Source organism: Oncorhynchus mykiss, chromosome 22 (assembly GCF_057628025.1).
Source record: "Oncorhynchus mykiss isolate SJ-2025 chromosome 22, ASM5762802v1, whole genome shotgun sequence".
Lineage (NCBI taxonomy): Eukaryota > Metazoa > Chordata > Actinopteri > Salmoniformes > Salmonidae > Oncorhynchus > Oncorhynchus mykiss.
Genome location: NC_143043.1, coordinates 47,857,353 through 47,871,702, shown reverse-complemented (window position 1 = coordinate 47,871,702; position 14,350 = coordinate 47,857,353). Strand labels below are relative to the sequence as shown.

Here is a 14,350-nt window from a genome sequence, read left to right as displayed (position 1 = left end):
ACCCCCGCTCACACACACACCCACCGAAAACGTCAATGTTACGCGACTACGGGCACACACAAAATACTCCCGACGCGTTATTGTCGCGCCTCGAAGGACTATCAAATAGAGCGATTTTGGAGACGATTTGTGGTTCTGGTGGTAAATAACCATGGCGGTACGGGTGCTCCAGTTGGTCCTCCCCTCGGGGATAGCCGTGTTCAAAATAGGGACAACTATTCGGACGGTAAGGTTGTAAAACGAATTGCAGAAATGCTCTCTCGCGCAACGAAGGGCATCAAGTTCACAAGCTTTGGTACAAGGACACAAGAACAACAATCCTAATGCTAACAGATGTGTGTTTTGCATCTGTCAACAACTATTCTGCAATAATGTATTGTAAATAATTAACAGCTAGCTTCATTTAACTAAAAAAAAGATGTCTAGCTAGCTAAATTAATTAGCTAATGATTACTAGATGAGCTCAAAAGGTTGCCTGGTGGACCAGCCATTACCGGTTGATTTTAGTCAGGACAGGACAGAAGCATGACATTCACATGCTCATTCTATGGACACTGAGGACATTTCAATATTTGATTTGTGAACTACTGTTCATTGATAAACATATTCTGTATTTTAGGCTGGTATTCACACAAGCTCAGTAAGGAACCTGCGGTACGGTTGGTGGGCATATGCACTGGGCGAGAGGACTACTCCAAGGTTCAAGGAGAACAGCAAGATAATCTCCATTGATGGCAACCTGGCCTCGGGAAAGGGGGCGCTGGCCCAGAATCTGGCTGAAAAGCTGGGTAATGATCAGGCAGTTATAAACTACTTGTTTATTAGGCTTTATATGTTGGTAGGTTAGAAGTTGATAACGCTAATCATCTGGATTTTTAGGACTCATTTAAAGCACATATCAATGTGGCGTAGTTATGGTATTCTCTGGTAGTACCAACAATTTTCTTTTTTTAAATCCCTTTCCTACCTGCTGGGACAAAACAGAAGGGCACAATGACCCCCCCCCCCCCCCATTGTAGATTGACAACATTAACACGTTGCCTGATGTCTGTAGGGATGCTGTACATGCCCGAGCCTGACACGCACTACTTGGACAAGATGACAGCGGAGAAGGTGCCTCTGCCAACCGCCTTTAATGGTAACTGCAGCCTGGAGAAGTTCTACAGAGACCCCAAGGCTGCTGACGGGAACTCCTACCGGCTGCAGGCATGGATGTACCTCATGAGGCTCCTGCAGTGGTCAGACGCCATGGAACACCTGCTCACCACAGGTATGGCTGGTTGGCTAAGGAATGCGCTCACATATCACACAAAAAAATGACAGCAAGATTGTGTTAGGCTATTGGGGGAAAAACAACAGACATTTAGCTCTTGACCTCTTGACGTGTTTCTGTAGTTAAATTAATGCCTAGTGCTATTCTAAATGTCTGTTTGCATTTAGATCTTTAACAAACAGTATTCTATTCATGTTCTTGTCATGAACTTTCTCTCGCTCCAGGCCAAGGTGTGGTCTTAGAACGCTCCCCCTACAGTGACATGGTGTTTGTGGAGGCCATGTTCAAACAGGGTTACATCAGAAAGCAGTGTAAGTACTGAAATCCCTATAACAAGGGTGGAACAGATCTGAATAATCTTTTTGTATTGTTATGAATCGGATCTGGTTTAACACCAACTTGACAATGCCATGATATTGAAAGGTCATTCATGTTTTCAGTAAATAAACGGGGTGAAGAAGCTTTTTGCTCTATGTCACCATAAATAACATGGGGGCATTTTACATTGCCGAGGTTGATGAATCTTGTATGTTCTGTAATGCAGGTGTTGACCACTACAATGAAATCAAAGGTATCAGCATCTGTGAGTTCCTTCCCCCCCACTTGGTCATTTATGTGGACATGCCAGCAGAAGAAGTGCAGAAGAAGCTGAAGGCATCAGGCAAGGTAGTGAGAGAAAAAATATCAGCCATACTAACCTCTTCTTGACATATCGTCTGTTTGTGTGAAAGACCATCCATACTATCCTCTTCTTGACATATTGTCTGTCTGTGAAAGACCATCCATTATGTAGAAGCTGTGGAATGTGACTGAACTTGTTTATTTAACCGATTTTGAGACCTGTCCAAAAAGTATTGTAAATTGTGTGAATGAATGGCACTGCTACAAGTTTTTCATATATTGAATTTCACTTCAATCCAATCAGAGACCCACAACTTTGGAAAACTGATCTAAAGCATGAATCAAATCACGCAAGTTGAAAATAGCCTAGGTTTTAAGCACTGATGACTTGTCGTTAACACTACTCTTAAGACTCCATATGTAACTTGATTTGCCCCGGATTCCTCCAACCCTCCGTGATTATCTTTAAAGACGGGATTATTGCTGGGGCCTCAATGCTAATAACTACCAGGCTTTGTGAGGCTCGACCGCCTGCCTGCCCGCCTGCCTGCCAAGTGTGAGAGGTGCTAAATAGGCAGCGCAGGATGGAAAGCCACAACTCATTTCTGTAATTGTGACTGATTACCAGAGGCATTTGGCAAATTACAAATTCAAATTAAGAACATCATTCTCCGTTTGTGACAGGCTGAGCATAGTCTTTTTCTGTTTATGAAATGGATCACAACCACTGTAGACTTTGAGACCAGTTTAAAATGCCTTTAGTTTAAAGCCCCAACAACATCACATGTTCAGGCTAGAGGTGCTATATGGGTGTATGGTGTACAGTAGTAGCCTGGTGGTATATGGATTAAAGGTCGACCGATTATGATTTTTCAATGTTAAGTTCCTTGCTCAGAACATGAGAACATATGAAAGCTGGTGGTTCAATATTCCCAGTTCTTCAATATTCCCACTTTTACTTTGTAGTTATTATAGGATTGTAGTTATGGAATGGTTATGGGATGATGCTCTAACCTAGTGGTTAGAGCGCCGAGCTGACAAGGTAGAAATCTGTCATTCTGCCCCTGAACAGGCACTGTTCCTAGGCTGTCATTGAAAATAAGAATTTGTTCTTAACTGACTTGCCTAGTTAAATAAAGGTTTAAAAAAAAAAAAAAAAAATATATATATATATATATATATATATATATATATATATATATATATATATATATATATATATATATATATGGATTATGACATGTCAACCATTTCTCTCTATACCATTTGTATTTCATTTACCTTTGACTATTGGATGTTGTTAAAGGCACTTAGTTGATAGGCTTGAAGTCATAAACAGCGCTGTGCTTCAAGCATTGCTGCTCGCAAACGCAGTAAAATGCTGTTTGAATGAATGCTTACGAGCCTGCTGTTGCCTACCACCGCTCAGACTGCTATATCAAATCATAGACTTAATTATAATAAACAAACAGAAATACGAGCCTTTGGTCATTAATATGGTAAAAATCCGGTAACTATCATTTTGAAAACAAAACATTTATTCTTTCAGTGAAATATGGAACCATTACGTATTTTGGCGAACAGGTGGCAACCCTAAGTCTAAATATTGCTGTTACATTGCACAACCTTCAATGTTATCTCATAATTATGTACAATTCTGGCATATTAATTACGGTCTTTGTTAGGAAGAAACACAGTTCGCAACAAGCCAGGCGGCACTAAGTGTTGCATATACCCTGACTGTGCTCGCACTAAACGCAAGAGAAGTGACACAATTTCCCTAGTTAATATTGCCTGCTAACATGCATTCATTTGAACTAAATATGCAGGTAAAAAAATATATACTTCTGTGTATTGATTTTAAGAAAGACATTGATGTTTATGGTTAGCTACATTTGTGCAACGAATGTGCTTTTTTCGCGAATGTGCTTTTGTTAAATCATCACCCGTTTGGCGAAGTTGAAGTAGGCTGTGATTAGATGATACATTAACAGGCACCGCATTGATTATATGCAATGCAGGACAAGCTAGTTAACCTAGTAATATCATCAACCATGTGTAGTTAACTAGTGATTATGTGAAGATGAGTTAGAAACTTAGCTAGAAACTTACCTTTGGCACCTTGCAGCCACAAGGTCCTTTTTGACGCTGCACTCGTGTAACAGGTACTCAGCCTGCCACGCAGTCTCCTCATGGAGTGCAATGTAATCGGCCATAATCGGCGTCCAAACAGGCAGATTACCGATTTTGTTATGAAATCGGCCCTAATTAATCGACCATGCTGATTAATCGGTTGACCCCTAGTTATGAAATCGGCCCTAATTAATCGACCATGCTGATTAATCGGTTGACCCCTAGTTATGAAATCGGCCCTAATTAATCGTCCATGCTGATTAATCGGTTGACCCCTAGTTATGAAATCGGCCCTAATTAATCGACCATGCTGATTAATCGGTTGACCCCTAGTTATGAAATCGGCCCTAATTAATCGACCATGCTGATTAATCGGTTGACCCCTAGTTCAGCCATCAGTTTTAAAGCTGTTAAAAAAAGCAAATGTATGCTGTGTATGAACTTATGCTATTCAATGTTTCGGATGCATGTTAAATAACCTAATGTCTTGTTCAGGATATATGCCCAAAAGCTGCACTGTGTTTTAGGGTTTAAGCTTAATAGTGGTCAATACAGGAATGAAATCAAACTGAAGCCTGGATAGGAATACGAGGGTTTGTCCTTGGCATAGATCTGTATCCGTTCCCACGGAACCATTTGATAGCGTGTGCCAAGAGTATTCTCAAGTTAAGGCCTCATTACCTTTCTGCTCTACAAATCAGATCATTGAAGGGTGAGAATGTGTTTCAACAGCCGTTCCAAACCCTTCTTCTGCTTGTTGACCACTTTGGGTGTTTCACTTGTTAACTTCAATCCATGTAAGGCACTTACACTAAGCCAGTGAATTGTGTTGAATGTGGTGTAGTTATTTAAACTTTTCAAATAGCCTATTTACTAATGTGTGTTGTTCCTTGTCTTTTATTCACCTATCCTGTCTTACCCTCAGGATGTGCCCCTACCCTATCTGAAGAGCATTGAGGACGCGTACAAGAAGACCTACCTTCCCAAAATAAGGTTGGTGGACTACAAAGCTGTCTATTGAAGGGAATACTATGCTCGAGACCTCTGCGATTTACCCATGGATGGCTCATCATGCTGTTTAACCTTTTTTTGAGATAGTTTTTCTGTATTTCAGTGAGAATGCAGAATTGCTTGCTTATGATGCAACGCAGGCACAAGACATCGAGAGGGTAAGAAAATACAAAGTGTTGACTAGAGGCCAGGGATTGCTATCTTTCCCTTGTCAAGATGACTTGATGTGTATCTATACTGAACAGAAATATCTGAATGCAACAATTTCAACGAATTTACTGAGTTACAGCTCATATAAGGAAATCAGGCAATTTAAATAAATTCATTAGTCCCTAATCTATGGATTTCACATTACTGGGTCCTGGGCTGTTTTGGTTACACGTGGTCTACGGTTGAGGGCAGTTGGATGTACTGCCAAATTCTCTAAAATGACATTGGAGGCAGCTTATGGTAGAGATGGGAACATTCAATTCTCTGGCAACAGCTCTGGTGGACATTCCTGCAGTCAGCGTACCAATTGCACATTCCCTCAAAACTTGAGCCATCTGTGGCATTGTGTTATGTGACAAAACTGCACATTTGTGGGGGCCTTTTATTGTTCCCCGCACAAGTGTAATGGCCACGCTGTGTAATGATCATCATATCGATCCCGTTAGCGGGATCTAAGCCATAAGATTAGTCTGCTCCTTAATATGCCACACCTGTCAGGTGGATGGATTATCTTGGTAAAGGCTAAATGCTCACTAACAGGGATGTAAACAAATTTGTGCACAAAATTTGAGAGAAATAAGCTTTTTGTGTGTATGGAACATTTCTGGGATCTTTTATTTCAGCTCATGAAACATGGAACCAACACTTTACATGTTTCTTTTATATTTTAGTTCAGTAATAGATACATGGGCTCTGATACGATACAGGAACGAAACGTTTTAGTATCGTTTAGCACTGACAGTTGTTGCATTGACACATTCATTTTTCCATTCTGAGTTAAAATCTGCTTCTGATTGAGGGGCTTCTCTGAGCTGGATTTGTGTATGGTGTGTGTAGTCACCTGAGCCATAAGGGACACTGGGCATCTAACACTATCAGTTAAGGGGGCGACAATATTTAGCTTTTTGTCCTCCACTACTTATGCTCTGAAATCACCATCTTGCAGGACAGGCATGCAGATGCAAGCAATTAGTTCATGATGTTGTGACGTCATTCCTTACAAAGCTGTCCCACAGCTTCACCACAATATTGCATCGGCACCGAAGTATGGCAATAATATTGTATCGTTGAGGTCCCTGGCAATTCCCAGCCTTATTACATTGGTTGTCACTCAAAAAAAATAAAGCCTAATATCGCACAAGCCATTTCGCCCACATTTGAATGCTGAAGGTGACCTGCAGATGTGCCAGATCAGGAATAGGCTTACCTCTCATTGGTCAGTGCACACGAAGCTGCGTGCAGATTGACTATGATACAAATATTCCCTGGGGTTGTTCGGCATGGAAAATGACTTGTAGATCAATGGCTGACAAAATAATTACATGCTTAGTTTAACGCTGAAGGAGAGGACACCGTTGTCACAAAATATGAGGGAATTTCCAAAGGTATAGAGAAGGTAATTTGAGCATTTAAAAATATTTTTTGCGATGCATAACATTTTAATCGATTTTTCTGAACAATGCATGCTATGTTTGGATCTGTTTGGGTTTACACAGACCGATGCACTCATATCTTAAACATATAAAATGGGACCGATATGAATCGCTGCATCCCTATTGGAGACATGAGAACACAAACATACTGTTGATGTTATTTTATAGGCCTATCCAATCCCTCACAAAATCCTATTGTCAAAATAGACTTACATTCTTTTTGTTTATCTCATCTACAGATTGCAGAGGACATTGAGGACTTGAAGTTCGAGAAAGGACCTTGGGTAGAACAGGATGACGTCACATTACACTACATGAGAATGCTGTAAGTAGATCCACTTCATTTGTTCCCTAGATGTGTAGCCCTGAAACTAAGTGTTGTCGCTACATTCCTGTCACATTTAGTACATGGGTAGGCCTATATAGTATATTTTGGAGCTCTATAGGCCTTCTCATCAGCCTGCTGTTTTCCTGCCTCTCTCTCCCCAGGGTGGAAGACAAGATGAGGGTGGCAGACCTGGCCCTTGTACCCAACTTCCTCCCTGAGGTCACCATCGGCGCTCACGAGTATGACGCAGGCTACTATGCCTTCAAATCGGTAAGGGAGAAAAGCACTCTACTTATCTTATGATATACGATGACCTGATATAACCAGACCACTTCTCTAATTTTTTTTAATTTTTTTATACCTTTATTTAATTCAGCTAGTCCGTTAAGAACACATTCTTATTAATAATGAGGTCCTACCTGGGAACAGTGGGTTAACTGCCTTGTTCAGGGGCAGAACGACAGAATTTTACGGGGATTCGATCCAGCAACATTCACAACGCTCTAACCACTAGGCTACCTTCCGCCCCTCTTATGACGTTGTGGTGCTAGATCACCTGATATATCTACACTATGAGAGAAGTGGAGAATAATGAGATTGGACCTTAACCGTGCTGGATAATGAGGTTTGGGCCTTAACCGTGCTGGATAATGAGATTTGGGCCTTAACCGTGCTAGATCATGAGATTGGACCTTAACCGTGCTGGATAATGAGGTTTGGGCCTTAACCGTGCTGGATAATGAGGTTTGGACCTTAACCGTGCTGGATAATGAGGTTTGGGCCTTAACCGTGCTGGAGAATGAGGTTTGGGCCTTAACCGTGCTGGATAATGAGATTTGGGCCTTAACCGTGCTAGATCATGAGATTGGACCTTAACCGTGCTGGATAATGAGGTTTGGGCCTTAACCGTGCTGGATAATGAGGTTTGGACCTTAACCGTGCTGGATAATGAGGTTTGGGCCTTAACCGTGCTGGAGAATGAGGTTTGGGCCTTAACTGTGCTGGAGAATGAGGTTTGGGCCTTAACCGTGCTGGATAATGAGGTTTGGACCTTAACCGTGCTGGATAATGAGGTTTGGGCCTTAACCGTGCTGGATAATGAGGTTTGGACCTTAACCGTGCTGGAGAATGAGGTTTGGGCCTTAACCGTGCTGGAGAATGAGGTTTGGGCCTTAACTGTGCTGGAGAATGAGGTTTGGGCCTTAACCGTGCTGGAGAATGAGGTTGGGCCTTAACCGTGCTGGAGAATGAGGTTTGGGCCTTAACCGTGCTGGAGAATGAGGTTTGGGCCTTAACCGTGCTGGATAATGAGGTTTGGGCCTTAACCGTGCTGGATAATGAGGTTTGGGCCTTAACCGTGCTGGACAATGAGGTTTGGGCCTTAACCGTGCTGGATAATGAGGTTTGGACCTTAACCGTGCTGGATAATGAGGTTTGGGCCTTAACCGTGCTGGATAATGAGGTTTGGGCCTTAACCGTGCTGGAGAATGAGGTTTGGGCCTAAACACTACTCCTTTTCACCCTTTTTATTTGAGTTTTTTTTTTGTGTAGTATTTTCCTTCTCCCTCTCTTCTGGCTTGTGTCTGTCCACAATGTTTTTTCCTCCATTTTTCCTCCATCATAAACTGAAATGTATAGAATGATAGAGATGCCAGATGTGGAATATTCTCATCTCTCTAATAGTCATTTCTATCATTGTTGCAGGAAAACATTCTGTTCTGACCTTTAAAGTTTATTGACTGGAGATGAGTTGTCTGGCTGCTGTAAAGTGGGGGTATAAAATGTGCTACAGGGTCTTTTGGGCTGACGTTTTGTATGGTGTGCATTATCATACTAGAACAAGTGGGAGGATAAGCATGGGGTAATATGAACTATGGCGAGCTTAGGTTGTCAATATTTTCTCCTCCGTACTTTTGTGTTGACAAAGTTCACTTCTGCTAAAGTGCAGGGTAGGATTCTGCAATAGAGCATGTACTGTGTTTGACAAAACTAGGAATCGATAGGGGCTTGTCTGGGGATTCATTTAGGTTTCGGCAGGTAAAAAACTTGAGTTGAACCGCAGATGCCAAGAACTCAAAGTAAACAAAATAACTTGAATTCCTCTCCAATATTGATATTTGCAATCAAACACAACTTCTCCAATCTTCAATTGTATTTGAAGCTGTAAAAAAATGTATTTTATTATTAGCTTCTTTGGCTGTCTGATAACAGTACTGGATAAGAGAAGCCGTGTAGGACTCTGTTAACACTAGACTCTTTTTATTATTATTTTTTTTACTCATACTCACAAGACTCATGGTGTAGCGTGGCCCGGGTGACAGAGAGCGGCGTGGCTGTATTACATTAGCAGTAACTAATACAGTAACTTATCACATTAGCAGTGACTAATGCAGTAACTTATCACATTAGCAGTGACTAATGCAGTAACTTATCACATTAGCAGTAACTAATGCAGTAACTTATCACATTAGCAGTAACTAATGCAGTAACTTATCACATTAGCAGTAACTAATGCAGTAACTTATCACATTAGCAGTAACTAATGCAGTAACTTATCACATTAGCAGTAACTAATGCAGTAACTTATCACATTAGCAGTAACTAATGCAGTAACTTATCACATTAGCAGTAACTAATGCAGTAACTTATCACATTAGCAGTAACTAATAAAGTAACTAATCACATTAGCAGTAACTAATGCAGTAACTTATTACATTAGCAGTGACTAATGCAGTAACTTATTACATTAGCAGTGACTAATGCAGTAACTTATCACATTAGCAGTAACTAATAAAGTAACTAATCACATTAGCAGTAACTAATGCAGTAACTTATCACATTAGCAGTAACTAATGCAGTAACTTATCACATTAGCAGTAACTAATGCAGTAACTTATCACATTAGCAGTAACTAATGCAGTAACTTATCACATTAGCAGTAACTAATGCAGTAACTTATCACATTAGCAGTAACTAATGCAGTAACTTATCACATTAGCAGTAACTAATGCAGTAACTTATCACATTAGCAGTAACTAATGCAGTAACTTATCACATTAGCAGTAACTAATGCAGTAACTTATCACATTAGCAGTAACTAATGCAGTAACTTATCACATTAGCAGTAACTAATGCAGTAACTTATCACATTAGCAGTAACTAATGCAGTAACTTATCACATTAGCAGTAACTAATGCAGTAACTTATCACATTAGCAGTAACTAATGCAGTAACTTATCACATTAGCAGTAACTAATGCAGTAACTAATCACATTAGCAGTAACTAATGCAGTAACTAATCACATTAGCAGTAACTAATGCAGTAACTAATCACATTAGCAGTAACTAATGCAGTAACTAATCACATTAGCAGTAACTAATGCAGTAACTAATCACATTAGCAGTAACTAATGCAGTAACTAATCACATTAGCAGTAACTAATGCAGTAACTAATCACATTAGCAGTAACTAATGCAGTAACTAATCACATTAGCAGTAACTAATGCAGTAACTAATCACATTAGCAGTGACTAATGCAGTAACTTATCACATTAGCAGTAACTCCTACCGTGCTGTTTTCCAAGTCTCTGGGGTGATGGATTGCAATGTCGCCCCCAGTGACACAACACTTTGCTTTACCATTAGTCTTTACTATCATCCCATGTCCAAGGGATAGATGAGTCTTGAGTGGCTAGTTCTTCAAAGCTTAAGGGAGTAAGTAGGCCCGGCTCCTTAAATCATAGAACTCTTAAACATGCCCAAGTGTCCTGTGGAATCTCACTTGTCTCTTCTTACCCAAACAATTCCCACAACTGATTTTGGACTTATGATTATTGAAAACCCCTTTGCTTTGGCTTATTTTTAATGATTTGTTTTGTAAAGTGTATGCTATGACTTTCCCCCTTCAGAGGATTTCAGAACATGTCAACTATCACCCAATTGATTTAATTCCATGCTCAGTATTAAAGGGATACTTCGGGATTTTGGCAATGAGGCCCTTTATCTACTTTCCCAGAGTCAGATGAACTCATGGACACCATTTATTATGTATTTGCCTGTGGTTTGAAGGACGTTACTAACTAGTACTGGTGCAATTGCTAACTAGCGTTAGCTAATGCTAGTTAGCGTTGGCTCGCGAAACTACCTCTAACTTCCTTCATACTGAACACGGAGACAAAGAAAATGGTATCCACAAGTTTATCTGACTCTGGGGAAGTGGATAAAGGGCCTCATTGCCAAAATCCTGAAGTATCCCTTTTAAGTTGTTTAATTTTAGCCAACCTGTCTGTTTCTCACTTACATTTTCTTGCGATATATTTTGCCAACTATTCCAGGTAATACAGCCCAGATGTGTTAGGAAGCCTAATAGGCTATTTCCCCTGTCACTTCTCTCCATATAATTCAATTCACAAATGTTTCTTTTCTCTCCAAAAGCTCCTGGGAAAGAAGTATGCTGAAGGTTATAACGCAGATATCGGAGATAAGAACATCTGGCTGAAGTGATTGCGTGGACCTGACTTTCTCCGGAGCTGATTGGTGTAGATGAATGTTTCCTGCCTCATTCCCTCCCTCACGCACCTGCTCACTCCTCCCTATGGGCAGAGAAGTCTAAATATGGGCTCATCCATTTCATCCGATCAGCAATGTTCTCTTCTGTCTATGTATCAATGTACGCATTAAAAACTTTAAAATGGCAATGTTCCTTCATGTTTAAAATATGCATCTAGCTTTTTCAAGAACGATAATAGCAATTGGGATGAAAGAGGAGATATTTCAGCTCATCCTAAGTCATATTACTGACTTTTATTCAGGAAACTTTCAAGTTTGCTGTCCCAGTTTAAGCGACATGCATCGTTATAATGTGTCCTTTTAGTCTTTTCTTTAGCAGATGCTTCAGTGACTGACTCGGTGCCAATTGAGGTGTTACAACCCCATAGGGGCTCTGGAAGCAGGTAGCCAATTCGACAGGACTTCAGTGTGCCTGTTGTACCAAACGTGTCTGTTGTAATGAAGTGGCTCACAAACCATATCATATCAGTTATAAATAACGTGTATAAAATGTGCCTCGGCAGTTATGATATATGCGTTAAGGACAACATATACTTTTGCTTGCATTTCATGAATGGGAAGGATTGTGTTTCATTCAGATGACGGTTCAGGTGCTTCTCATTTCAGTCTCGTGGTATTGTTAGGTTCTTAGAGTAAAAACTCACCGATGATAAGTAAAGCTCAAACCAAGTTTATTCACACACTGGGTTATACAGCTGCATACGACAAAGACATGGTTCCACCAGCACAAATATATATATATACCCCAATTTTGGGGAAGTATCCTCCTTTCCTCTAAACATGACATCTTTATTGCTAGGCAGAACTTTAGTGATATCTGTTCCTCACTTTATCTGACCTCAGCCCCAAATTCCTCACTTCTCCCAATAGGATCCCTGATGTCTACCGATAACATATTCTGACCATGTAAATGTTCCACATTCCCCTCTCTCCCTCAGTGACATGAATAGGGATACTTCATATTTTCAAGTTTAGAACTCGGAACCCATCAGTGTGGATCAGATAAAGGGATTATCCAGAGGGCTTAACATGGTCAAATTGACTCAGCCAAAAACATATCTAAATTCAGATGTATTATTGAACCAGAACATCAATTGTTATTTCTGATTGTTTATCAAAGTTAGCTGGCTAAATAATTGATCCTGAGATATAGTATACCCCTCTGTTGTTCAGGTAAAAAAAAAAAACACGAACAATTCCTCTCTCTTTTCACAGATTGACTTTAAGAGCCTGATTGCTATTAATTTACCACCAGCTGACTTCAGCATTTACTCCCCCCTATCTCTCTCTCTCTCTCACACACACACACACACACACACACACACCCAGCAGTATTTACACACCTACACCACTGTAACTCAGTGCAGACAGACGACAGGGGGCTGTTACTCTCTAACAGAGAGGAGCAGAGCCGTAGGCTGGGGCAATTCCACACTGTCCTCTACCGAAGTGTTAATTGAAAAGACGACATTAAGAATGTTAAAGGAGCCCTTGTCGACCTCACCTTAAAAGTGTCACTGTAATCTGTTAGTGAAGCTCTGCTGCTCTTTCCTGTGCAAATGGTTCTAGCAGGTGAAACCTTTCAATGAACAAATGCCTCCCTCCCCTGAGTCCATTTTCACATGGGCCACTTTGAAATCAATCGACAGTAGGCTAGTGATTTTCACAGCTCATGAGAGAAGCAAGAGTTTGGTAATTGCCGTTATAAAATGAGTCTCATGACTTGTTATAGGATGTCACGGTCACAGTTGAAATCCGTTTTTACAGAACTCTCTTATGGCGGCTCAGACGGATCATTTTACAAAGCTAGACACCAACCATGTGGCAAGAATTGGAAAACACATTCAAAAGGGCAACTGGAGGACGAAGAGTAAGCTGCATCATGACGATAAAAAAGAAGTTAAACTTCTAGAAGGTTATGGCCTACTTCTTCAGTACATTTTATCTGGGGCCATAAACCATTCAGCTGAAAATGTATTTAATTAAGTCCAACTCTGAAAACTGAGCAGCACAGTTCATGTGGTAGTTCAGTTTGATCGTTTCGCCATATGATGCCATCTTCGGCCAGTCTGGACTCTGGAGTCAGTTTTTGGTCCCACTGGCTCGGTTGTCTAAGCCTGAACACACTGACCAAATCTGTAGAAATCGCTCTGGCTCTGCGAGAGAAGCAGTGAAAATGTATCTTTATTTTGTCAGCTGGAGGAGCTAGCGTCTCGTAGTAACTCATCAACTCCTGATTGCCAGTACTGATACAGTACTGTGAGACAAGGGGAAGTTTCCAATTACGCACATCCTGCTGATAGATCCCAACGGCATTCTTGGGTCTTGGACTTCATATGATACTTTCTCCCAATTGAATTAGTGTAATCGGCAGTTTGAATCAAAGAAACCAACGTTTCTTGGTCCAATGCTAAAATGCTCTCTGGTTTCAATGGTTTCTATTTCAAAGTTTTCTTATGTCAGTAATTTCTTTGGATTTGTGAAACATGGAACTGCATTTTTCAATTTTTTCTCGTCTTTTCAATTTCTTTGTCAGTTGACTGCGAGGGAGATTTAGGATTATGAAGCACAAACCAGATTAGGTGCCGTGGCCTCAGTCGAGATGGTTTGCAGTTGCACTGTAGGAGAGGAGGCTCAGTTTCAAAAGGGGGCACTGTTGTGCCACTGCAACAGTACATTTTCTGTCTTTGATATGCATACTGTGGTGTGTCGTTTTGAGTCTCCGTGCTTTTGTCCTGGGTGCAGTTGATGTCAAGAAGCTTCTATTATGA

The 14,350-nt window shown here is 40.7% G+C and overlaps 1 protein-coding gene and 1 long non-coding RNA gene across 3 annotated transcripts in view; both read left to right on the top strand.

Annotated features, from left to right (window-relative positions):
- The window catches only part of LOC149972874 (uncharacterized), a 390,242-nt gene that overhangs the window by 135,506 nt on the left and 240,386 nt on the right, over nucleotides 1–14,350 (top strand). The gene's annotated exons all lie outside the window — the stretch shown is intronic.
- LOC110501896 (NADH dehydrogenase [ubiquinone] 1 alpha subcomplex subunit 10, mitochondrial) lies at nucleotides 66–11,693 on the top strand. Its single transcript, XM_021579753.3, has 10 exons — nucleotides 66–226; nucleotides 620–788; nucleotides 1,055–1,270; nucleotides 1,498–1,584; nucleotides 1,818–1,939; nucleotides 4,953–5,020; nucleotides 5,142–5,196; nucleotides 6,921–7,006; nucleotides 7,171–7,279; nucleotides 11,445–11,693. Exons 1-10 carry the CDS (start codon nucleotides 152–154, stop codon nucleotides 11,511–11,513), a joined length of 1,056 nt encoding a protein of 351 aa, XP_021435428.3. The 5' UTR covers nucleotides 66–151; the 3' UTR covers nucleotides 11,514–11,693.

Bases quoted from the DNA above. Each gene is read 5' to 3' on its own strand.
- LOC110501896 (XM_021579753.3), top strand. From the start codon at position 152: ATGGCGGTACGGGTGCTCCAGTTGGTCCTCCCCTCGGGGATAGCCGTG. The intron at 227-619 runs GTAAGGTTGTAA...TCTGTATTTTAG, and splicing joins TAGGGACAACTATTCGGACG to GCTGGTATTCACACAAGCTC. The intron at 5,021-5,141 runs GTTGGTGGACTA...TCTGTATTTCAG, and splicing joins ACCTACCTTCCCAAAATAAG to TGAGAATGCAGAATTGCTTG.